This window comes from Tachyglossus aculeatus, chromosome 14, assembly GCF_015852505.1.
Source record: "Tachyglossus aculeatus isolate mTacAcu1 chromosome 14, mTacAcu1.pri, whole genome shotgun sequence".
Taxonomy (NCBI): domain Eukaryota; kingdom Metazoa; phylum Chordata; class Mammalia; order Monotremata; family Tachyglossidae; genus Tachyglossus; species Tachyglossus aculeatus.
Window position 1 is genome coordinate 38,379,231 of NC_052079.1, and position 25,080 is coordinate 38,404,310.

The 25,080-nt window shown below is 38.8% G+C and overlaps 1 protein-coding gene across 6 annotated transcripts in view; it reads right to left on the reverse strand.

Annotated features, from left to right (window-relative positions):
* NR2C1 (nuclear receptor subfamily 2 group C member 1) overlaps positions 1 to 25,080 on the reverse strand; it is a 54,929-nt gene that overhangs the window by 5,604 nt on the left and 24,245 nt on the right. The window contains exons 2-14 of one of the 6 annotated variants that reach the window (XM_038756237.1): positions 21,419 to 21,467; positions 20,547 to 20,775; positions 19,811 to 19,918; positions 16,341 to 16,571; positions 15,373 to 15,454; positions 13,557 to 13,736; positions 12,338 to 12,485; positions 12,159 to 12,249; positions 11,657 to 11,844; positions 10,181 to 10,346; positions 3,801 to 3,922; positions 2,430 to 2,569; positions 1,337 to 1,474 (exon numbers count right to left, since the gene is read on the reverse strand). In XM_038756237.1, coding sequence (XP_038612165.1) covers positions 1,337 to 1,474; positions 2,430 to 2,569; positions 3,801 to 3,922; positions 10,181 to 10,346; positions 11,657 to 11,844; positions 12,159 to 12,249; positions 12,338 to 12,485; positions 13,557 to 13,736; positions 15,373 to 15,454; positions 16,341 to 16,571; positions 19,811 to 19,918; positions 20,547 to 20,567 — 1,615 coding nt within the window. In that variant the 5' untranslated portion in view covers positions 20,568 to 20,775; positions 21,419 to 21,467. Of the gene's footprint in view, positions 1 to 1,336; positions 1,475 to 2,429; positions 2,570 to 3,800; positions 3,923 to 10,180; positions 10,347 to 11,656; positions 11,845 to 12,158; positions 12,250 to 12,337; positions 12,486 to 13,556; positions 13,737 to 15,372; positions 15,455 to 16,340; positions 16,572 to 19,297; positions 19,391 to 19,810; positions 19,919 to 20,542; positions 20,776 to 21,418; positions 21,468 to 25,080 lie in introns of all 6 variants that reach the window. The other 5 variants (XM_038756240.1, XM_038756236.1, XM_038756239.1 and 2 more) reach the window with 5 other exon arrangements.

Consider the following 25,080-nt stretch of genomic DNA (forward strand, 5'->3'; position numbering starts at 1 on the left):
TTTATTGAGCGCTTACTATGTGCAGAGCACTGTACTAAGCACTTGGGAAGTACAAATTGGGAAGTACAAATTGGTAACATATAGAGACAGTCCCTACCCAACAGTGGGCTCACAGTCTAAAAGAGCCTTTCAAAGATCTACCCATGGACAATACACAGCGGATAAAGACCCAAGTAGCTTACTGAATAACATTTATTATTCCTTTTGTAGAAGCCGGTAAACAGTAAAAAAATATATTTTGTCATCTGTGTAATTGTTTCTTTTATTAAGACTATACAATCTTCCTCTAAGACCTAGCAAAGAAGTGAAAACAGACGGACTCGGGGTGATAAAGCCCCTGAGGTTAAAATTCTCCAGGAGTCCTCCCGCCCCAACCCACAGAGGACATTCTGGGTGTTTCTTTGAGCCTAGGCTCTATACAGACCAGTATCTATACTCTACTGACCTCACCCGAATCAATCAATCGTATTTATTGAGCGCTTACTGTGTGCAGAGCACTGTACTAAGCGCTTAATTATATCATATTAATATTATATTAATTATTATATTATAATACATTAATATTATATTGTGATATGTTAACACTATAATATTATATTATAATATATTAATGTTACAGTATTAATATTATATTATAATATATTAATATTATAACATTAATATTATATTATGATATATTGATATTATAATATTAATATTATATTATAGTTAATCATATTAACCGAATCTAGCCTAGATGCAGCTATTGGGACACTTGCAGGGAATGCAGAACTCACAAGGCAACTGCTGCTTTCCATCATCATCATCATCAATTGTATTTATTGAGCGCTTACTATGTGCAGAGCACTGTACTAAGCTCTTGGGAAGTACAAATTGGCAACATATAGAGACAGTCCCTACCCAACAGTGGGCTCACAGTCTAAAAGGGGGAGACAGGGAACAAAACCAAACATACTAACAAAATAAAATAGAATAGATATGTACAAGTAAAATAAATACATAGAGTAATAAATATGTACAAACATATATACATATATACAGGTGCTGTGGGGAAGGTAAGGAGGTAAGATAGGGGGGATGGAGAGGGGGACGAGGGGGAGAGGAAGGAAGGGGCTCAGTTCCATAAGCAGCTTTGGGCTTTACTGCCTAGACCGTAAGCTCGTTATGAGCAGGGAACGTGTCTACTAATTCTGTTGTATAGTACTTGTCCAAGTGCTTAGCATACAGTGCTCTGCACATAGTAAGTGCTTAATAAAGACCACTGATTCACTGACTGACCTCAGTCTCAAGCCAGAACCTTCGAACAAAGAGGAGAATCAGTCAAATGTTTACATACCTGGACTGAAGAGGACAATTGCTTTCAGGTAAGCATATTCATAGCCGTCAAGACAAAGTTTAACCATACTGTTACAGAATTCTTGCAGCTTGAAGATGTGCTCCATCACCAACTTCCCCCTTTCTGATGATAGTTTATCTACAATAATGCCAAAGTGTTATCTGCTTGCAAAGTATCTGCTATTTTTTGCTATTTTCCTTTGAATTTTCAGTTCTTAAACCACCTACTTATGGTTATTATTGATGGCTGAAAAACCTATACATGCAAATATAAGTATATACAAGTATGTAGTTCTTTATGCTCTTTAAAATAATTGTCAAATCTTGATCATCTCTTGAGAAATAATGTATCATCTACTTCAGTGATTCTAGAAAACTGAAAATTACCCTGCAAGTTTTGAAAAAAAGGAGAAAAATTATTTAATATTCCCTCTTCTTAACATATTAACTATCAAGTTTATATTAGTAATTGTGGTACTTGTTAAGCACATGCTATAGAGAAGCAGTGTGGCTCAGTGGAAAAGAGCACGGGCTTTGGAGTCGGAGGTCAAGGGTTCAAATCCCGGCTCCTCCAATTGTCAGCTGTGTGACTTTGGGCAAGTCACTTCTTTGGGCCTCAGCTACCAAATCTGTAAAATGGGGATTAAGACTGTGAGCCCCCCGTGGGACAATCTGATCACCCTGTAACCTCCTCAGTGCTTAGAACAGTGCATTGCACATAGTAAGCGCTTAATAAATAGCTTTATTATTATTATTATTATCATGTACCAAGCACTATACTAAGCACTGGGTCAGATAAACAGGTCAGATATAGTTGCTGTTCCACACAGACTTGCCCAAGATTATACAGCAGGCAAGTGGCAGAGCCAATTTTAGAGGTTTAATAATAATTTCCTAAAAACCTGCACAGTTGTAAATCCTGTTCATATTATCTATCCCCACTTTCCAGGGTCAAAGGAGAAGGGAGTTTCCACCCAGAAGCTCATTAGCACTTAGTACACAGTGCTTGGCGCATACCATTAAAAAAAAAAACAACCCACAGTTTACAACTAAGTTCCATCCCCTGTTCTGATAAAGGAAAGGTGTTTTGTTACCTTGCTGAAGGCTACTGTGAAGGTGGTTGACGAATGCAGTTAATATAGTTGCAACATTCATCACTTGGGAACACTGTGCGAGCCCGAGGGTAAACAGTTCATTCCAACAGGCTTTTACCAATGATATGCTATTTTCCTGCCTGTTGGAACAACAAGAATAAAAAAACTGTTTAGATTAACCATCAATAGCATTTTCTAAACATGATCCTGGTAAGACTCTGGGCAAGATCTAGGTACAGTTAATGTGTTATCTCTTTGGTGCACAAAGCATTTATTATACGTTGCTCAACATTACATTTATAGATCAAATGTCTTCAACGGCAATACAATATTAGTCGTCACGGAGTTTAGCAATGTAAAGGAGACATAAAAATTAGGTTAATTTAATTCAAAATTTCACCTAAAATCAACGACAGACAATCGTACGAAATAATGAAGGGATCCTACAGAAACAAAACACAACTTCCTGTTGATAAAGGAAGCTCTATATTTTTGCTTTCAGGGGCCCATAATTTTTTCAGAGGAGACACCAAAAATAAACACATTACTTCAACTACGTGGAGATTCAAAACCCCAGGGCAATGCTACTAAGAGTAAGATGACTGTGACGAAAAGAACCATATGTAAGAAAGAGTACTGCTTATGGCCATTGCTCTAGAAGCAGATATGTCAACGGCATTTTACAGCACGATGAAAAAAGTAATAAGAGCTTCAAGGGAGCAGTACCAAATGGGTTGGTGCTAATAATTATAAGCACCACTGATTAGAATACCATGCCTAGTTTTAGGGCCAAGATACGGAGAAGTGAATAAAATCGAGGGAAATGAAAATAAAAAATGAAGCATAAGAACAAGGGAGGTTAAATACTTAGGAATTATTTATTTGGAAGAAGCAAAGCCTGAGGGATGGCTTATCAAACACAAGAAAGACGCCGCCGCCTTGGTACTCTATCCGAGTTAAGACACTGGTATTCCTTCTCCTAGGGACAATTTGACTTCTGCCTTATAATTCTTGTGAGTTAAATACATTCTACTTTGATATAATATAAACCATTGTGTACTGAACAGACCACCTACTGAAAATATTCACTTTCTGTTTATGATATAACAGCTGCACAATAAAGTGGCTGTGCAAACTTAAAATGTTAAACTTCCCCAGTTTAACTTCTCACTGAAAATATATCTGCTTTAGGACAAACTATCTATTCTGAAGGACTCTTTCTATGGCATTTTACTGACTGCTTACCGTGTGCAGAACACTACTCAGTGCTTGGGAGACTCCAATACAATAGAGAGAATTTAGTATGAATAAATAATTAATAAATTACAATTTAAAAGATACGTACATAATTTAAAGACTTCCAAGACTTACCCTAAAGCCTGGAAAGAAGGAATGGAACGTGCCCAGTGCATCGACAAAAACAGCAGGCGGGAGGCAGATTCACAAATATAGTGAACATTTAGGTATTCAGGCATGGGAGAAGGCATGGTGAGCTGGTTTGAAATAAGGGATTGAGGTAAATTATCACATCTCAATCAAAATCATTAAGCATCAGCTTATATGGAATAACCTTAAAATGAATATGTCACAATACAAGTTTTTTTCATCTGCAAACTCATTCCAAAATTCTGGAATAAGTCTAAATTTTAAATAAGTTTAAAGTCAACCGTGGCTTTTTACAGCCAATGTTACAGCTCGGAAAATCACAGCGAGGTAGTATTCTGACTTCATCCCAAAACAACATTTACATATCCGCACACAGTGGGCATTCAATAAATACTGGTGATGAATGAATGCGTGAATTTTATGTTGCACCACGAAGTCTATTCATGTGATACCTTTGTCTTTAGTCCCATTTGATCGCACGATAGTTCAGAAAAGGGTAGCCAACCAAATTAGTCCTACTGACTTTTAAATGTAACTATTAAAAAAATACAAGCACGGAATAGTATAACAACTGCCTTTGTTCAATAGTAGCTACAATTCTTTTACCCAAACATTACAGAACACAAAAGAGTGGGGCAAACCTAATTTGAATTCCATTTATTCTGCAAGAACTTTCAGAAATTAATGTTTGGAAAATTTAGAGGCGAATCATCAAATTACAGTGCAAATATTTGAGACTTTGCAGAGAATTATGGGTAAGCAAAATCTTAAACACCTTTAATAGGATTATTTAGATTAAATTGCTTACATTAATTAAAACATGTAACAATCCAGCGCTTATTACGGTGCCTGGCATATAGTAAGTGCTTAACAAATACCATTATTATTATTATTATTAAATAGGGAAGCATCATACCTTTTCAGAGCTTGCCCCAGATGAGTGGAATAAATGGCCTGAAAAATTAGGGGAATGACCAAGATTACTAATTTTAGGGGAAAAAGTAAGATTATTTACAAAATTCCTCTGGTATGTAGTTTTCAATTATTTTCAGACAAATCCATAGTGTTTGTAATTGTCAAAATTATGCACGTAGATATTTGGCATGTGCACTTCTAGGGTGCCTAAACTGAGGTAAAAATCAATTTACTATCCAGTGAGGGAACATTATCTGCCTGGTTTAGTGGGAGGCTCTGGGTTTATACAAAGCAGCTTCACCCTAATTTAGGAATTGTTTTTCAAAGTGAAGATAGGAAACAAACAGGTTGGTACGATCGTCTACCTGCATTTAACTGTGGAGGTTACTGAAGGGGTTTACAAGCAGAACAGCACAGCAGCAGGGCTTCAATTCAAATTCAATTTGCTACAAGAGAAGCAGTGTGGCTCAATGGAAAAGAGCACGGGCTTTGGAGTCAGAGGTCATGGGTTCAAATCCCGGCTCCACCAATTGTCAGCTGTGTGACTTTGGGCAAGTCACAACTTCTCTGTGCCTCAGTTACCTCATCTGTAAAATGGGGATTAAGACTGTGAGCCCCCCGTGGGACAACCTGATTACCTTGTAACCTCACCAGCGCTTAGAACAGTGCTTTACACAAAGTAAGCGCTTAATAAATGCCATCATTATTATTATTATTATTACAGAAAAATATCTATATTTAAGGTATTTAATGCATTGAAAGGGTTGGATTCTTAGAAATTCCACTTGAAAAACTGACTTCTCCTGAATATATGACTCTCTCAAGTCTAATGGATAGAAAAGGTCACAGATGCCCTCTTTTGTTCGGGTAAAAGTTGTTCCCTAGAAAGGTATCAACAAAAATTCTAGTGGTGGTAGAGTAAATCCTCAAGTCTACTGATATAAGCAAACAGATTGTGCTTTACGTTTCCCAGGTCAAAACAAAAATAAAGGAGGTAGGGGTGGCTAGCACCCTATTAGCCTTAGGGCCCTAGCCACAATTTGAATCCCCTGCTGAAATTCCCTAGCTACCGGACATAGTTCAAGGAAGAGTCCGCCTGTTCTGGGTAGGTGTTTCTTGCTTAGCCTAAAAGTGCATTTCCAGACTACAGAACTAGCAGTACTTGCACAGGAAATAAAAGCAGCAGTTTCATTACCAGCAGCAGTTGTGAGGGGGGCACAGGTGCAAACTGAGAATCTGGGAGAGGTTACAGTCACACATGAAAGAAAGAAGACAGAAGGAAAAGAGGCTTGATGAGGAGGGGATAAGCCAGACTTGCTGAAGTGTTTCCTCACCAAGAAAATGGGGAAAAGGGGCTGGGGTGGGAAGTAAGATCACAGGCTGGGAGTCTATGTGATCCTGCGGTCACCTAGCTGGGAAATAACTGGGGTGAGAAACCAAAGCCCTCAGGGATAAAGGGAACTTCATCTCGAGCTTTTCATTTCTTGATTTTTTTTCTTTATATTGAAAAATTGCCCAGTGCTCCTACATTCTGGAGGAGTCTGCCAAAGCCCCTACAATATGAAGAGGTTGGGGAGCTGGCCAGGCCCAGGCAGATTCCATAAATACAGAGAGGGAAATCACCATCAATGGTATTTATTGGCACTTACTGTGTACACAGCATTGTACTAAGCACTTGGGTACGTACAATACAAAAGAGTTGACAGAAACTCTCCATGGCTAATGAGCTTCTGGGTGGAAATTCCCTTCTCCGTCAACCCTGGAAAGTGGGGATGGACAATATGAACAGGACTTACAACTGTGCAGGTTTTTAGGGAATGGAAATCCTGCTAGTCACGCCAATGGGTGAATGATGGGGAGAGTGTAATACCTTCCATCAGCTTGGGCTTACAGTTTACCTAAATTACCTCAATCACTGAAGACTTCCCAGCAAAGATTCCAGAGGGAGGAAAAAAGTGGTTCTTCCACCCTGGGACACTGGAAGTGGGGAACTTAACTTTTTTTTTTTCTTCATATTGAAAAACTGCCCAGTGCTCCTAAATTCTGGAGGAGTCTGCCAAAGCCCCTAAGATATGAAGAGGTTGGGGAGCTGGCCAGGCCCAGGCAGATTCCATAAATACAGAGAGGGAAATCACCATCAATGGCATTTATTGGCACTTACTGTGTACACAGCATTGTACTAAGCACTTGGGTAAGTACAATACAAAAGAGTTAACAGAAACTCTCCATGGCTAATGAGCTTCTGGGTGGAAATTCCCTTCTCCATCAACCCTGGAAAGTGGGGACAGATGATATGAACAGGACTTACAACTGTGCAGGTTTTTAGGGAATGGAAATCCTGCTAGTCACGCCAATGGGTGAATGATGGGGAGAGTGTAATACCTTCCATCAGCTCGGGCTTATAGTTTACCTAAATTACCTCAATCACTGAAGACTTCCCAGCAAAGATTCCAGAGGGAGGAAAAAAGTGGTTCTTCCACCCTGGGACAGTGGAAGTGGAGAACTTAACTTTTTCTCTGGTCCGGCTGCCTGCTTTCTAGAGAGGCAGCCCTTTAAAATTTTCAAGGGTGAGCCTAGAGCATCTGGGAACAGTGATCATCACCATCACTGGTATTTATTGAGTGCTAACTGTGTGCACAGCATTGTGCTAAGTGCTGAGAGTAAAGTACAACGGAGTTGATAGACACGTTCACTGCTCACACAGAGCTTACTTGGCATGTCTCTTACCTCTGCAGAGATTTTATGACTAGGTGGAAAACAGCTGAGTATGCTGCTACTGCCACAAGAAATCTCTTCAGTTTAACAGCAACTATAACCAGTTGCATAGTTGTCACCACCATACGTAGGATGTAGAAAATGCCATACTTTCCTTAATATATGGAGCATAAAATCAACCAATCTAAGAATGGCATCTATTGAGTGTTTACTGCATGCAGAGAACTGCACTGAATAAGCACCTTCTTCCCTGCTGCTTTGGGAGGACACCTACCCATGCTACCCAACCTACCATGTTTGGCACCCCTTCCTGAATCTTAAAATGCTTTAAAAAAAATACCCAAGAGGGCCTGAGGAAGCAGAGGAAGTGGTATTGGAAAGGAATTTTTATGGTCTGTCCTCTTAATAAATCAAGACGACTTTTTTTTCCTCCTTCAGAAGCTACATTCCTTTAATGGGACTGTCACCTGTGCACTCCCAGACATTTCTGCTATAGGAATAAGAGGAATTTTATCAGGTTTTTTTATGGTATTTGTTAAGTGATTATTATGTGCCAGGCACTGTACTAAGCGCTGAGATAGACACAAACCAATCAGGTTGAACACGGTTCAATCTCAATCTCCAATTTACAGATGAGGCAACTGAGGCATAGAGAAATTAAGTGACTTGCCCAATGTCACCCAGCAGACAAGTGGCAGAGCCGGGATCCTGCCAACTCCCAGGTTCATGCTCTATCCAATAGGCTACGCTACTTCTCAGTTTGGAATAGGGTGGGATAACAGGGGGCTCAACCTGCTTCTACATTGAAAATGGCTAAAATAATGAATGGAAACAAAATTTATAATGTAGATATTGGAAGAGAGCGGGATATGTATGCAGGTAATAAAAGGAAGTCTAAAGTGTGTTGAAGAAATTATTAAGATTATTTTGAAACACTATTTTAACCAACAAGGACTGTTGGCAGATTATAAAACAGCAGCAGTGGCTAGAATAGCCTGGCACGTAGCCGAGAGCTACTGGCTAATTTTTAAGCAAAGATGAGGTACAGCACATCATCTCTGCAATCATAGCTACCACCACTAACAAAAAAGACAGAAGAGACATGTACTCAGTGTGGAAAAGCTTTTGAGCACCCTTTTAGCAGTGTTACATCAAACACTTAAGAAAAAGCAGGTGGTGGCTTGAAGTCCAGAGAAGAGAAAATGGCATTTTGAGGGTAACTGAACTTGAGAGTCTAGCATAGCTGATAAAGTAGGACAAGGGACAAAAAAGCCTTGGCTATCAGATGCAGTTATAACCAGTTATGGTTAAGAGATGAAAGGATAGATTAAAAACACACACATACACGCATGTATTGCAAGAAGAAGAGGAATGCCTACTTAAACACAAGTGTATTCAGGCTGCAGACTCAGGAAGAGCAACTATTATACAGTAAGAAGTTGAAATCAGAAAAAAATATTCCTGAGCAAGCACAACACTCGTGGCCATTTTCAAAGCAGAGACTGTTTTACGTCCTGCTCTGTTCTGATAACACCTATCCCACACCCCTCCATGACAGAAGTGGTAAGCAGATCATACCCTGCAGTGCGCCAAGACTGGTAAATATTTTATCCTCAGCTAAAAAAAAAGATACGATTTGGTATTAAAAAGGTTTGATTTTCAAATCTCTGTCACGCTGACATTTAGGACAGTTAACGTTCAGGCCTTGACCACATACGGTCCAACCTAACAATAGTATTTAAGTAGAAATGTCCAACAAGCACAGTTATATGCAAAGCAGCAATGCTGTGGCTAATAACAGCACTGCAATTTGCATTTATCTGCTTGTATTGCTACAAAAGGGAATGAATGTGTACTAGGAGATTCTGTGAGTTCAGATCAAAATTTAAAGTCAGGGAATTTTTATAGGGGAAAGTGAAAACTAAGCTTGATAAGTCTGGAATATTGGGACAGATAAATTCCCAATGAGTGCTTCGGTCTACTTATTACGGGTCTCACAATTTTACCTCCTCTGGAAAAATCTACTTCAGGGGAAACATTTTCTAATGCGTTCCTTCAGTTTTAATATTTTTTTTAAAACTTCTGAGTGAAAGATCCTGTAAATAAATGCACATCTCTCATCCCCTCGAATAAACTCCAACATATTTAAACCCCGAAAAAGGTGAAAGGTTTCAATTTGGAGACAATTTATTTTAACCTTAACTTTTTGAAATAGTCAACTAATTTCAAATAAATACTATTAAATTAATCTCCAAGAACTGAATTTATTAAGAATAAAGGTGTCATTGTACAGGGAGTGAGTATGCTGCCAAAATAACCCTATCTTAGATGTTCAATTTTTCTGAAGAGCCAGTAGCTAGTCATTGAACAAAAGCAGTGCATTCATCAGAACATGAATGCCAATACTGAAAAAACAGTAAAAATATATTTTCAGATACACAACTACCTTTTGCCCACAAGCCCTATGAAGTGCTCAATTTAGAAACTGTGAATATATAAATTAACTAGGGTGCTTTACTAGGGTCATGCTTGCATGGTCTAATAACATCATTTTTTAAAAGACAAATCAATTGCCATTTTAATAAATGGCATTAAAAGATTTACTTGACTTCAAAAACAGAGCGGAACCACTTCTATGCTTTTGAAGTTGGATGAAGAGTAAAGAGACCCGCGAAGTAGAAATTAAATTGGATGAATAATGTCAAATAAAAATGTGCAAAAATTATAAGAAATACCCTGAAGGCTACATGAGCATCGCTGAGAAGTGGTCCTTCTATTTCAACAATATTCATGCTTGATTCTCCGGCAATGAGGTGTACACTGGCTTCCATGTTCTCTACTGAGTTTGGACATGCCGCACTTTCTCCCGGATTTAATGCTTTTGCAAGGGTATCAAAAGCCCTACAAGAAAATGCCAATGTTATGAGATCAAAAAGCACAAAAAAGATAGTATACAAATAACATATAAATCTAGGAAATACCATTTCCATGAAAAACAAACCTTTTTTTAAAATAATGGAGATTATATATACATTATTCCTAAAAAGAATACTGGAGCCTTTAAAAATTTTTTCCCAATGACCAAGGTAAATAATATACTTTAGCTTGCACAGACAGTCTCTCTCTCTTTTCTTAATAGTATCTGTTAAGCGCTTATTATATGTCAGGAATTGTACTAAGCACTGGGGTTGATACAAGCTAATCAGACTGGACACCGTCCATGTCCCACAAGAGGCTCACAGTCTTAATCTCCATTTTACAGATGAGGTAACAAGCATAGAGAATTTAAGTGACAATAATAATAATAATTATTATTATGGTACTTGTTAAGTGACAATAATAATAATAATTATTATTATGGTACTTGTTAAGCGCTATGTGCCAAGCAATGTTCTAAGCACTGGGGTAGATACAAGGCAATTCAGGTTGGACACAGTCCCTGTCCCACATGGGACTGAGAGTCTCAATCCCCATTTGACAGATGAAGAAACTGAGGCCCAGAGAAGTGAAGTGATTTGCCCAAGGTCACAGAGCAGACAAGTAGAGGAGCTGGGATTAGGATCCACGAACTCTGACTCCCACCAGACAATTTACCATACGATACATATTGTGAGGGCTTATAAGAGAAAAGCACGTTTTTGAAGACAAAAATTACAGAAAAAATTTGAGAACTAGGCGAAAATCTCCTAGGAATTAGGAAATCATTCCATTTCTTTTTAAAGTAATTTGAATTATTACACTTTAAAGAAAACAAACCTTGATAAATTGTAATAGGACACAAAGGTGGCACCGAGAAAAATTCAAAATCTAATAGTTGCCCCTTGTTTATTATCCTGGTGAAAACAAAATTAATCATCAACTCTGCATTTCAATTGGTTCCAATATAAACATTGCTTATCATTGTTAAAAGGATAATAATTTCCAGGATATTTTCTTTATTCAGTAATACTTTACTCATGATATTTTAATAATCTTCAATGTTCCTGGCTCATATGTCTAATCACAATATTAAAGTGTTTTTTCAACTATCACTACTGGGGTAAGATGGAAAATTCACTTTTCTTTATCATTGTCATTATGGCATTTGTTAGTCATCTACTGTGTGTCAAGCACTGTTCTAAACACTAGGATAGTTACAAGTTAAGCAGGTTAGACAGAGTCCTTGTCCCATAGGAGTCTTCAGGTAAGTAAACACACAAAATAGATTTTACCTTGTTACATCGCTGCTGGCTTGCTCCTCTGGTTGAATTTCAGACAGTGATGTATCTCCATTGCTTAAACTTTCAATCATGGAGAGATCAGTACTACTACTTTGTGAAATATCTTTTGCTTTACCAAGACTTGCTAGTGATGTAACCACGTTGGCTAATGTGCTCAAATCCCCCTGACAAGCTTCGGCCTTAAAGGTAAAATTTCAAAAATATTCTCAGTCAAAAAGTTACTTTCATTCAAAGAAAATATTAGCAAATATTCAAAAATTTTAATATGCTAGAAATTCATATATTATCTTATCTGAGACTGCATATAGAATTTCTCAAAATACCCTCCTTAGTAGCATACATAAAACTTTCTCTGTGAAGCACTCTGCATCTTTGCCAATCAGAAGGGATAATACTTATTTCTAAAAAAGTTATTTATAAAAGACAGTTTGGACAATACAAAATGGATACTGTAAAAAACCGAAGTCCACACTAGTTATTTAATTCGACATACCTTATCTTGTGTCATCAGCACAGCTGACTCACTTTTTACTCCAGATTGATGAATATTCACAAACATTCCTGAATCTAGCAATCCAGTTGACCTTGTAATAAACAGACAGGCATTTTAGGTTTGCCATTTCTTTAGGGAAGAAAAAAAATCACCGCTATTTAATGCTACTTTTACTTTACCTTGCTGTTTCACTGTCTGTTACAAAAGTTGGAGTTGCAGCTAATGGACTGCGGAGGTCTTTGCGGATGTAGATCTTTTCTGTTGAAGCAGCACAATTGGAGGATTTTTCTCTTGATACTTCAATAGGTTTCCTTTCACACTGAACAGCTACAAGGAATTGTGATAGTTAGAATATTTTGATGTTAACAATAAAACAAAGTATAGTATAGCCAAAACACCAAATATTTTTTTTTTTAAAAGTCCCCACATGTAGTACTGACTGATTTCATTTGTCTCACTCCCTTGCTAACTTTTAGTGAAGGTTCTGAGGAGAGAAATGAGAAGAGAGAAGTAGAGGAGGCCTGGATATTCAGCTCCTAAATTCAAAGCCTGGCTGTATCTTTATAATGAAATGGGGTTTGTCACTCAATGAATCTCCTCAAGTACATACTGTTGTATTTTGTTTTGCTATTTATGTTCAAGAAGATTTATTTTCTCATGCTTCCCTGGTTTTTTCCCCACTCTTCATGGCAAGTCTGTAAATTCATAAATTTCTAGAAATTTCCTAGGACTCCTAAATCCATTGTGGCACAGAACAGGTGCTCAATTTATAGTGCTTGTTATGTTGAAAATGGATAAAAAATGTTAAATTAACCTGAGATGAGCTCTGTCTCTGCCACTGACTGGGGATATTATTACTACTAAGGCTGGATCAGTCTGTTAACCTGTTTGCATCTTTCTACATTTCTAAAACAAAGATAACCTTTTGTTTATCTTGGTGATGTTTACAAGAAACTAGAAATGTCAATGAAGAATTTTGGTATCTTTAGATAAATGCTCTCAAGAGGCAAAACAGTAGATTTGGGAATGAACTGAAGAATATAACTCTTAAAGCCAGATACCAGTAATGTCATTTATCAGGATTTGCATTCATTTTTTTTAAAAACTATACATCGTTTATGATGATGATGATGGTATTTTTGAAGCACTTACTATGTGTCAAGCACTATTCTAAGTGCTGGGGTAGATATAAAGTTATCATGCTGGACACAGTCCCTGTCCCTCACTGGGCTCACAGTCCTAATCCCCATTTTACAGATGAGGGATCTGAGGCACAGAGAAGTTAAGTGACTTGCCCGAGGTCACCCAGCACATTTGAGACTAGTTTGTATCTTGACCTTTCAAGAAATACTCAATTTACTTTTTTCTTCTCATTTTACAGCTTAAGTTTATACTCACAGTCCTGTTTCATTCCAAATGCAATACATCTCTGAAGCCGGCAGTATTGACATCTGTTTCGGTGGTGTTTATTGATGATGCAGTCTTTTGATCCTCGACATGAGTACACTAAATTTTTTCTGATACTTCTTTTAAAGAAACCTTTGCATCCTTCACAAGTTACTGCTCCATAATGACGCCCTGGTTGCAGGTTTATAAAAATTGAAAGCATTTTACACCTCTTTCTTATTAGAAGTCAATAAATACAAAGGCTCACTTTTACACTCTAGATGAAAAACATAGATCGCACTAAAATGCAGGATATAGTTCCCAATTTAGTCACTTAGACAATATTAAAGTAGATCCAACGTCCCAACGTTAACAGTGTGGGCATGGTTGAAAACAATGGACAACAGGCTTGAAAACTGAATTCCTAAATCCAAGAAACAATATCAGTATATAATAGTCTCAAATCCCTGCATGAATGGAGGGGAGCATTAGTATGGAAAATTTCAACAGGGCGTACATTCTCTAAGATACACCTACATTAATTTCTTTGGGTCAAAACTGATCAACCTCAGCAGCAATGAGGTGAAGATGCAAATGACCGGCCAGAGTCTAGGTCGCTCCTATTTGGGTTTTACCTGCAAGGCCTAAGTGTTTTAGAAATGCCATGACTAGGATCAACAACCTCTGCAACCAAGTATTTAGTTTCTTTAGGCAAGGGTGTATTTTGATTTTCTTAACACACATCCTGGTTATGGGTTTATTATCCATCAATGGTATTTATTGAGCACTTATTCTGGGTGGAACATCGTACTAAGCACTTGGGACATTACAGTACAACAGAGTTAGCTGACATTCCTTGCACACAATGAGCTGATAGTCTAGATGAGATATATTATCTAATATATCTAACTTTCTCTCTAGTAACTCATGGATCTCTCATCCTTGAATCTACTGATATTTCGACCTGCATAACTCTCTTTGGTAGCAAATTCCACTCCCTATGAAATAAGTGCTTCTCTCCTGCTGCCTCCAAACTTTACTGGGAGCCCCTTCATTCTAGTGTTGTCCGAATGGGAAAGCTAGAGGTGCTCTCCATCGCATCACTTGTGACTTTTTACAACACTCAGTTCTGACCTTATAAGTCTAAACTTTGTCTCCACTGAGTGAAAAATCTAATCAATCTAACAGAAGTTGCTACAGTATGGGTCTATGTGAATTTGTTCACGGTATGGCTTATGGCTTTTATGGTACCAAACACTTTTTTGCTTTATATGGCCTTCTTGGTTTGGAGTGTGAAGTGGGGGAATAGAGACAGAGAGAAAGAAAGAGAGAGAGAGAAAAAAGAAAGAAAGAGAAACAAAGCGAGAGAGCAGTTCAACAATTTATTACCCTTTATGGCGGTTCTGCTACTAAGCCAATACTTTGAAAAAAGTCGGTTGGAAAGGACAATCTCCAGGTCCTCTCTAGCCTGATAATTTTCAATTTTCCTTTTAATGAATTTGTTAAGCACACTTTTCTATAATGAAAATTCTTTCCCGGTATGTCTGTTTGCTTATTTTTTACAAATCCATCTGGCTATCTTACACTACTTCTAAATTAGATGTAACAATCAGAATGGGAACATTTGAGTAAGCAGCGATGTAAAAATTCACCTGTTTTTTTTAAAAAAAGAGCTTTATTTCTAAATAAAAATCAGAATTAAAATTAGGCAGTCCTTTACTTAATAAAGAAGTAAGCTTTTACAAATGAAAAGGATTTTTTGCAAAGTTGTGATTAAAATACAACTCAGAACTAGACTGTTACAAAACAGTACTGCAACAGAAATTACCTGATGCCTTGTCCCCACATACAACACACAGGTCAAATATTTTATTTGGCATTTGATCTGCGGAAGAGTTATCTGTTAAGATCTGCAATAGAAAATAATTAATTTTCACTTTTTGCCCCCAAATCCCAATTCATCATTCATTTGAGCAAATCTTCCTTTTTTCTTCAAAATTTACTGTGCTTCAAAACATACTGTTCATTCTATTTTTCTTAGTAATACAAATAATACTGCTATTTATTAAGTATTCACTATTTTCCAAGCCCTGTGCTAAGCACTGGGGTAAACACACTCAGACCAGAGGGAGAGAGAACAGGTACTTTACCACTATTTTACAGATGAAGAAATGGAGTTTCAGAAAAGGTAAATGACTTGCCCATGGTCACAAAGCAGGCAAGTTGTGGAGCAGGGACCAGAACCTGGTTGCCCTGCTGCCTGTTCCTGTGCTATTCCACTAAGATAAGCTTCTTTCACTAAGCCAAAATATTCCTAGTAATTTCCTCCAAGCAAGAAATAAACAAGTGTATAATTTCAATCTTACGAAATACAGACAAAAAGGTCCCTAAGAAATACCTTCTCAACCACGACTATTATATTAGAATAAGAAAACAGATAAAAACATATTCCTAAATTCCCTTATTCTACAAATTTGTTGTGTTATGTTATGTGTTAAATAGTGTTATGAAACATTATTTAATCTTTTAGGCTTTGGAGCAAACAGAGATACGTTGAATCTACTGCAATAAGTGGATCACATAAATGATTCCTAACTTTTTTATCAACTGAACACTGAAAGACCTTAAAAAATACCACAATTAACACTTCATTGTCAGGAGATATTGTAATTTTTTTCCGCTCATATTGTTCATAAAATATGTCTGGAAATGAGGTAAATAGATAGCCACTGTGATTCTCTTTACATGTGCAAATTTTTGGTATGCTACTTTTTTGAACAGTTTCTGAAGTCTTACCTGAATGTGCTGCGCGGACAGATCAGGAGTTGCGAAAAACAACTGATTGACACCTGAAGCATCTGGTGTGGCAAGAAAAACCTTTCCTGGAGTGGATTCTTGCCTTGCAAGAATAACTTTGCTTGGGTTCGCACTGTCATGATTTGTTAGGATGAACTGCTTGCTTGATGTGCTCTGATCAAGTGCTGTCACAATTTGAATTTTCTGGCCAGTTTGCTGATCTGTAACAATCTAACAAAACATTTGCTTCCATTTATTATCCCATTTTACTTTCGTTCTTTTTCTCAGAGACACTACCTACACTGAATGACTGGAAGAGCCAAACAGTAGATGGAGAACTCGAGAAGCAGTGTGGCTCAGTGAAAAGAGCATGGGCTTTGGAGTCAGAAGTCACGGGTTCAAATCCCGGCTCTCCCAACTGTCAGCTGTGTGGCTTTGGGCAAGTCACTTAACTTCTCTGGGCCTCAGTTACCTCATCTGTAAAATGGGGATTAAAACTGTGAGCCCCCCCATGGGACAACCTGATCACCTTGTAACCTCCCCAGCGCTTAGAACAATGCTTTGCACATAGTAAGCGCTTAACAAATGCCATTATTATTATTATTAACTCTATGCAATGGAAGTCATTTTTTAATCCCCGAACAGCTGGTCAAACACGCAAGCACGAATCAAATGCATAAATTATCTAGAATATTGGACAGCAACATATGGACAATGGGATAATAATAATAATAATAATGATATTTGTTCAGCGCTTACTATGTGTAAAGCACTGTTCTAAGCGCTGAGGGGGATACAACGTGATCAGGTTGTCCCATATGGGGCTCACAGTCTTAATCCACATTTTACAGATGAGGGAACTGAGGGACAGAGAAGTTAAGTGACTTGCCCAAAGTCACACAGCTGACAAGTGGCGGAGCCGGGATTAGAACCCACGACCTCTGACTCCCAAGCCCGGGCTCTTTCCACTGAGCCACGCTGGGATGTATTTGGTCCCAAGTCCAAACTTCTGTTTGGAATTCACATTCCATGAGGAAGTTATTCTCTGACATAGCCCTTACTCGGCTATCCTGGGAGTGGTGCAATCCTGGAATTGGGAAGTAGCCTAAGCACTTTCGAGATGAGCTTGAGTTGCAAAGACTGGGAGATATCTTGCAATCTTGCACATGCCCCTTCAAGTAGGGGCAGTGCTGCAAAATATCAATTTTCTTCTGGGTTCAGCCTTATTATGAACAACAGGATTTGGGCTTGAATTTAAAAAGTTCTAAATCACAATCAAGAATGACCATATGGAATAATCTATAACGTCCTCTGGACTTTCTTCTTCTCCCCATAGTACTTACCCAGATGACCTATCACTCTCAATGCTTGGGTCGTGGAATTCAAACCCATTTAATGCAGTATCCTTCCCCACCAAAAATCCACTTTCACAATAACAGAAAATAAAATACAGCCAACCTAACACAAAACAGACATCTTAACTTGGAGGTGAGTGAAAAAGGGGACTATATTAGCTTTAAGATGTTAGGTGCGTATCCATTTGTATAAACATTTGATAACTGTTTCAAATGAATTCATTTCTGAATTTGGTTTGCAAAAGGAAAGTTTATATTAGGAGCATTATCTCCCCTACGTAGGTTAGTCAGAATGATCTATGGCAATACTATCATATGCCCACTGCATACCTCTCCTTCCCCCTACTCAACTAATAGTTTTTGAATATGTATGCAACTACAGAGAACCAAAGTATACCAGTTTAATCAGTTTAAGTGCTCTGCACACCCGTAAGTGCTCAAAAAATATTGTAGAGTGATATAAAAATGAAAACTCCATGGTGATGCTATACAGTTAATTTTAGCTCTACCCATTTCTTAATAGTTACTGTGACAAATGCTTTAAAGGTAGAAAGGGATCTGTCATTAGAAGTTTAAAAGACTATCTTTTTGAAACGTCTGCAATACGTCCATATTTTGAGAACTGAACCCTCAGTTCAAAGTCAATCAATCAATCGTATTTATTGAGCGCTTACTATGTGCAGAGCACTGTACTAAGCGCTTGGGAAGTACAAACTGGCATCACATAGAGACGGTCCCTACCCAACAGTGGGCAAGTCGCTACAGTTATACCCAACACAGCATCAGACTGTAGGGTTGAAAATAATAATAATGGCATTCGTTAAGCACTTATTATGTGCCAAGCACTGTTCTAAGCACCGGAGTATATACAAGTTAATCAGGTTGGACACAGTCCCTGTCCCACATGGGGCTCACAGTGTCAATCCCCATTTGACAGATGAGGTAACTGAGGCCCAGAGAAGTGATGTGACTTGCCCAAGGTCACACAGCAGACACTTGGTGGAGCAGAGATTCGAACTCAGGTCCTTCTTACTCCCAGGCCCGTTCTCAATCCACCAAGCCATGCTGCTTCTAGGAATGATGGACAGAATAATCATTTGGTAGTCTATAACCCCCCTGAAGAGTTTTCCCTGGGTTGGAGTGCTTGCCTCTAGGCTACATTTTAGATAACCACACAACAGGACCTTTGTAATCCACTGATGGATTACATCATGGAGCCAAAGTGTCATAAATATTCTCATATGGACATTGCAAAACTCTAAATATGGGCTTAGATAGGTTCTTAAGTTTCAATGAGCTAAAGTGCACGGCATCCAATAACCCGGGAAGTATGGCAAAATTCCATAAATGCACAAGAGGTCCACTGTGACTAGACTAAAAAGGACAGAGGGTCCCAGGGTTTCTAAATGCTCTGGTCAGCCCTATGATTAGGAAATCTTCCGTTCAAACTCCTCTCGGGAAGTCCTGCTCTGTCTATAATCACCTTTGGCCCACCAATATGCAACCAAACTCCCATAGCTCCAAAATGTAGCTCTGAAGGAAAGAAAAACTAGAGGGGGTAGCACTATTTGGTGTGGATTTCTTCCCTATTACGGATTTTACCTGCTGGGCTCTTCCTTTGCTCTGAATTTTTGAAGGTTGCTGATCCATCGTTACCCTGTAATCTCTCGGGGATAAAGACCCTTTTGTCTTGGGCTGAAAATACACTTAAGATTTATGAACTCTGTTAGAGGTGAATGGAACTGTTTCACCCCATTCACCAGGCTAGAACTGGAAGGTATCTGGGGTAAATACTGTACGTCGAAAAGAATGTCTTCTGCAGAAGCTCCTCTTGATTCTTTGAAGCCCTGAAATTTCTAAAAATGCATCGTAACTAACAGGGAAATAATTGGATAAAATGAACTGGGTGTGGAAAGGCAGGGACAAAAGGGCCAATGCATTGAGCCCCCTGAGGTAGAGTTTCATTCCCCCCTGAATTTATTCTGATAGGATGGGTTTGAGTAGATGGATGCCAGGAAGAGCCTACATTTAACAGCTCTGTCCTCTTTAGAGGGAGCACGAAATGAGTAGTTCACAAGCTTTTTTTTTTCTCCAAACATCTCAGAATAAATATACCTGTATGCGCTGTGGTAAAGCAAGACCTGAATCGGCTGGGACAATCTGTATTCTTTGTGCAGTCCCATCCATTGCTGTTTGTGTAACAGCACCTGGAGACTGTGCAATCTAAAATAAAGAAACATTTAATTGGGGTAATAGTTACTTAAGGATAATGCTCTGTAACACTGACTCTTCAGAAGAATCAGCACAAAAATACAAATCTTGCTAGCTGAGTGCTACCTTGTGGCACGCTGAATGAGATGTCTATCAACACAATTTTCCTGAGGGGGAGACTAATAAAGCAGTGGTTCTCAAGTGTGATCACCCAAGGATTAGTGTGTGACGGCCAATAAAGTAGTCAAATAATTAAAATAGCTCTATTTGAAAATTTTTCTTTTTGGGTACTTTTGGTTCTTATATGCCCAGGTGCCTTCCATTTAAAGCTATGGATATCATTGTTAGTCTTAATTTTTAAAAGATGTGTGAACAAAAATGTCATGGCGGCCCGAACAGAGGTCATAGAAAAATATTTGAGAACCAGAACCAAAGATTCATATTGCTCGAGACACTCTTTCTCTTGTCACGATTCTCTGAGGGTATCAGACTAAAAGAAAGAACTGGAGGGAAAGGCGGCCTGTAAGTTACACAGTTGCCTCAGGTTTGCCAACTAATTATCGTCCCCTTAAATACTTAGTGGGATACAGTTTGATACACACTATGGCAAAGGATAACAGTAAAAAAAAATCTCACTTAACATGACTTCAGAAGACAGCATCAACTTCAGGAGATTTGCCTCATAGGAGGTTCAAAATTCTCCAGCAGAATTTAAATTAAATGTAGCAAAAGATTAATTTGGGGGAAAACAGAGAACCAGCCCCATTTTTCACAAGTGCTTTAGAGCTTTAATGTGAGACAGTTCTTGCAACAGTCAGGTCGACTCTGGCTCTGCTGAGTAAAGCATCGAATGATGAGAACAATGAAATCTGAAAAAGAAGTGGGTGAGGGGGAAGGAAAATTATTGACATTCAAGAGGAATGCTAAAGAGCAATCTGAATGATAATTCACCCAGCTGTTGTGCTCTTGAAGAGACTTCCTGGGCTCCTGCTGATGAGCTAATTCCCCTAGCCCCAAGATGACTGGGAGATAAGTTAGGGACATCGGGCTGCTCTTCTCTAGAGTCAAGAGGCAAGTGGGACCAGTGCATTTCTCAAGTAGTTTAGCTTCCAGATCCCTTTAGAGTCAGACCTACAGCACAATGTGGTGAAAAGGAGGAGAAATGAAGAGCCATATAGAAGTCAGGTGGCAGAAGGAGGGGAGACAATGAAAGGGAAGGGGAAGAAAGGGAAGGTGGGTTGGGGAGAGAAATGGAAAAGCAGGGGAAGGGAGAGGGGAGAAAGGGGATGAGGAGAGGAGGGAGGTAAGAGGAAGGAGATGAAGTGAGGAAGAGATGAAGAGAGGCATGAAAAGTGGAGGAGGGGGATAAAAAGAGGAGGGGAGGGAAGAAGGGATATGAAGGGGAAGGGAGAGAGGAGTGGGGAACAAGAAACATCCAGAAATAAGGGTGCTTCAATATGGAAAGTCTAAGGTCATAAGAGGATCATGAAAATTAACAAAATCATAACTAACTTGATTCAGAACAGAGGACTTCTTCATCAATCCCAGACTGCTGGGTAACCTTTGAAAAACGATGGTGATAGGTTCAAAAGAGAGGATACAAAGCGTCTCAAGAGAAGAGATTCTTATAGTTTTATAAATGAAAACATGGGATGAGGTTCTTGGTCCCGAACCCTTCAAGAGGCGACAGAAGGGTCACCCATCGTTTATGATGGGAGACTCCAGCATTACCATCATTAGCAGCCAAGACTGTCTCAGAACAGAATTCCCAAAAAGTGCTGAAAGGGCTCAGGACCACTCCAGTGACATCCTCCTACTCCTCATAATAAAAACTGTGGTATTTGCTAAGGATTTACTTCATGCCAAGCACTTTACTAAGAACTGGGGGAGGTACAAGATAATCACAGGTTGGGCATAGCCCCCGTCTCATCTGGGACTAACAGGCTACGGGAAAGGGAGATCAGGTACTTAATTCTCATTTTGCAGAGAGAAAACAGGCACAGAGAAGTTAAGTAAATTGCCCGAGGTCACACAGCAGGCTAGGAGGGGAGCCGAGAGTAAAAGAAACCATATCTGCCCGACTCCCATATCTCTGCTCTTTCTGCTACAGCTTCTCATATTCCCAACCTCTTTTTCTCTCCCACTTACTACTTACTGTACATGAAGGCTTGACCAAAAAAATATTTTTAATAAAATAATTTACAAAGAGCCTGCTATCTTGAGGAACATATCGCCACCAAGTTTCAAAAATTACCCTTTAGTCTGGAAGGAATCCTCTAGAATGTAAGCTCGTTGTGGGCAGGGAACGTTTCTATCAACTCTGTTATACGTTTCTCTCCCAAGGGCTTAGTAAAGTGCTCTGCATACGGTAAGGGCTCCAAATACCACTGATTGATTGACTGGAATTAATGAAGAACAATTCTGTGTTCGCCTGGTTCACACTATTTATGATTTTGTAAATTTTAATGATCCTTGCCTGGTTTTAGTCTTTCCAGCTTAAAGATTCCTGTCTCAGTCTCTTCCTCTAGAAAGCAATTCACCTTTCTGATCATCTTGGTGGTGTCTCTCTGACCCATCTACAGCTCTTCTAGACCCTTCTCAAAATGTTGCTAATAGAATTCCGGGTAGCACACCTCGGCTTTCTACAATATAGGGTTGTATTGTTTGTAAAAGCCATGCTAAGGAAAACTTGTGTAGCATTTGCTTTTGTCCAAAGCTGCACGCATGTGCATGACTGATTCTTCCAATGCCACAGTGAGCTGTATTTAAAACAGAACTGTGCTGTCAGAAGAATGTCCCCCTATTCCCTAACAGTGTTTTTACTAAAACAGGTATTGAAAATACATTTTATGGGAGAGCTGAGTGTACTGCAGGTATGGATGAATTGTGGTTTTATAGAATAATAAAACCATGCCTTCTGTTTTGTTTTCTGCCTTTCTGATTCCCAGATTGATGCCCAGATGACCTTTTTGGCTAGCATCAGTCAAGAAATAGTTTTTGTACTGTTGACCAAATTGTGAGGTAATTTCTAAACTGAAAGTGTAACACCGTAGCACCTTTATTCTCACTCTCAATGAAACAGCTCCTATTTTTCCCAGATAACCAGAAATATGGTGGAGGAAAAAGCCCTACTGAAGGCTCACCTCTCCAAGAGGCCTTCCCAGGATAAGTCCCCCTTTTCCTCAGCTCCCCCTCCCTTCCATGTCATGACTGGCTCCTTTTTCCCTTGGCCCACTCTCTCCGCCCCACAAGACTTATGTATATATAGTTATAATTTTATTTATTTATATTGACATCTGTTTACTTGTTTTGATGTCTGTCTCCTCCCAGACATCAGTCTAGAAGGACTGTAAGCTCGGGGTGGGCAGGGATTGTCTCTCTTTATTGCTAAATTGTACTTTCCAAGCACTCAGTACAGGGATCTGCACACAGTAAGTGCTCAATAAATACGACTGAATGAATGATACAGTTTTGGTGAGTGGCTCATGTTTGAACTGACATTATAAATTCTTGCTGTTGAAAATGTAGCTACGTTAGTGTTACATACTGCCACTACTTTGGGGTATCTATCACTTTGGGGTATCACGCTATCTCCTGCTATTACTTTCCCACGGTGGTAGAATCAACAAACTTCATGATGCCTGAAGGAAGATTTGAAAACTAAAGAAGTCACAGCTATATTTTTCATAATCTGAAGCCAAAACTTGAATAGATATTTGGAAGTTTTATTTAAGCTGAATCAATACTTAATCTTAAAACGTTTTCTAGTCATTAGTTCAAAATAAAGGATTTAGCTATAGAAACCCCCTAGTATATAATGATCCCAATAATTTAGTTTTACTTTTACACCACTGGCATGGTTTGACCACTTGGAAGAAATATATTCCTTTCAATTATGATTCCATTTTTCAAAGTCAAAATGCATTTCAGCCTGACCCAAGGAATATTTCAGTCATAGATGCATTTGAAATTGTCACAGAACCAAAAAATGCACTGCTTTGACTAGGTATGAGTCTACTCTTCAGACACTAGGAGTACTTCTGAAAGTACAGCAGATTCCTGCAAAGAGTCAACTCCCTCAGAAACTGAATTTCTCTTGAAGGTATAAAGAGTCCCTCACTTACAGAAATGTAATTGGCCTTGGTTGCCATCCTATAAGCATGAAGCAAAGCATGATGTAGGATATGTTGATCTTAAACCAGACAACATTCAATTACCTACAAAATGTACTAAAATATTGTTTTTGTCTTCGAATGAGGGATGATGCCTGGTATTGTTGGTTCACATTAGTTTCAATTTTGAACTACCTTCTGCTAATAAAACAAAGGAAATGTATTACTCAAAATAAAGCACAGAATCTGTCAAAAGTATTGAGATACTAATGTTGGTAAATCTTCCTTTAATAGATAAGAGAGACTTGTGAATCAGCAGATGAAAAACACTGTTTATCACCACTTTTATCTCTCAAACAACAGTGCTGATCAGTAGAAGCCCACCTGCCCAAGGTTTAAAAGATGAGAAATAGCAGCCAAATTGAAATAAGCTTCATCTTATTTTTTTGTTACACTTTCTTCTTCTCAAAGCCTGACCCCAGTCTTCCCCACAGAGTACCTTTTGAGGCGCTCTGCGATCAGTGGTGAGGGTTTCTGTTCGAAAGACCACCTAAGGCATCTCACACGCAGAGTGGGCAGGCTTAGAAGTATAAATGACATTTATTGAGCACCTCCAGAATGCAACACAATGTACTAGGTGCAACAGAAGCAAAAGCCACGTAAATGTACGCACATTTATAATATATGTATATACGTGATGAGGACGGGCATAAATGTGTCAGTGTAAGAGGCAGCTAAAAGGTTGATACGATTTGGGGTAGTGATAATTAGATGGATAAAGCTTATTGGAGGAGGTGAGATTTTAGGAGGGCTTTGAAAGTTCAGGGAGTTGAGGTCTGGCTGATTTGGGGAAGGGGAAGCAAGTTCCAGGTCCTTTCATCCATTCAATTGTATTTATTAGGCACTTACTGTGTGCAGAGCACTGTACTAATCGCTTGCGAGAGTACAAAACAACAACAAAGGATGATGTGAGCAGGGATTGGAGGTGTACCAGCCAAGATTGAGGCAGAGCCAGGTGGTGGGCTTCAGAGTAGCAAAAGAGTACAAGCAGGGGGTGGAGAA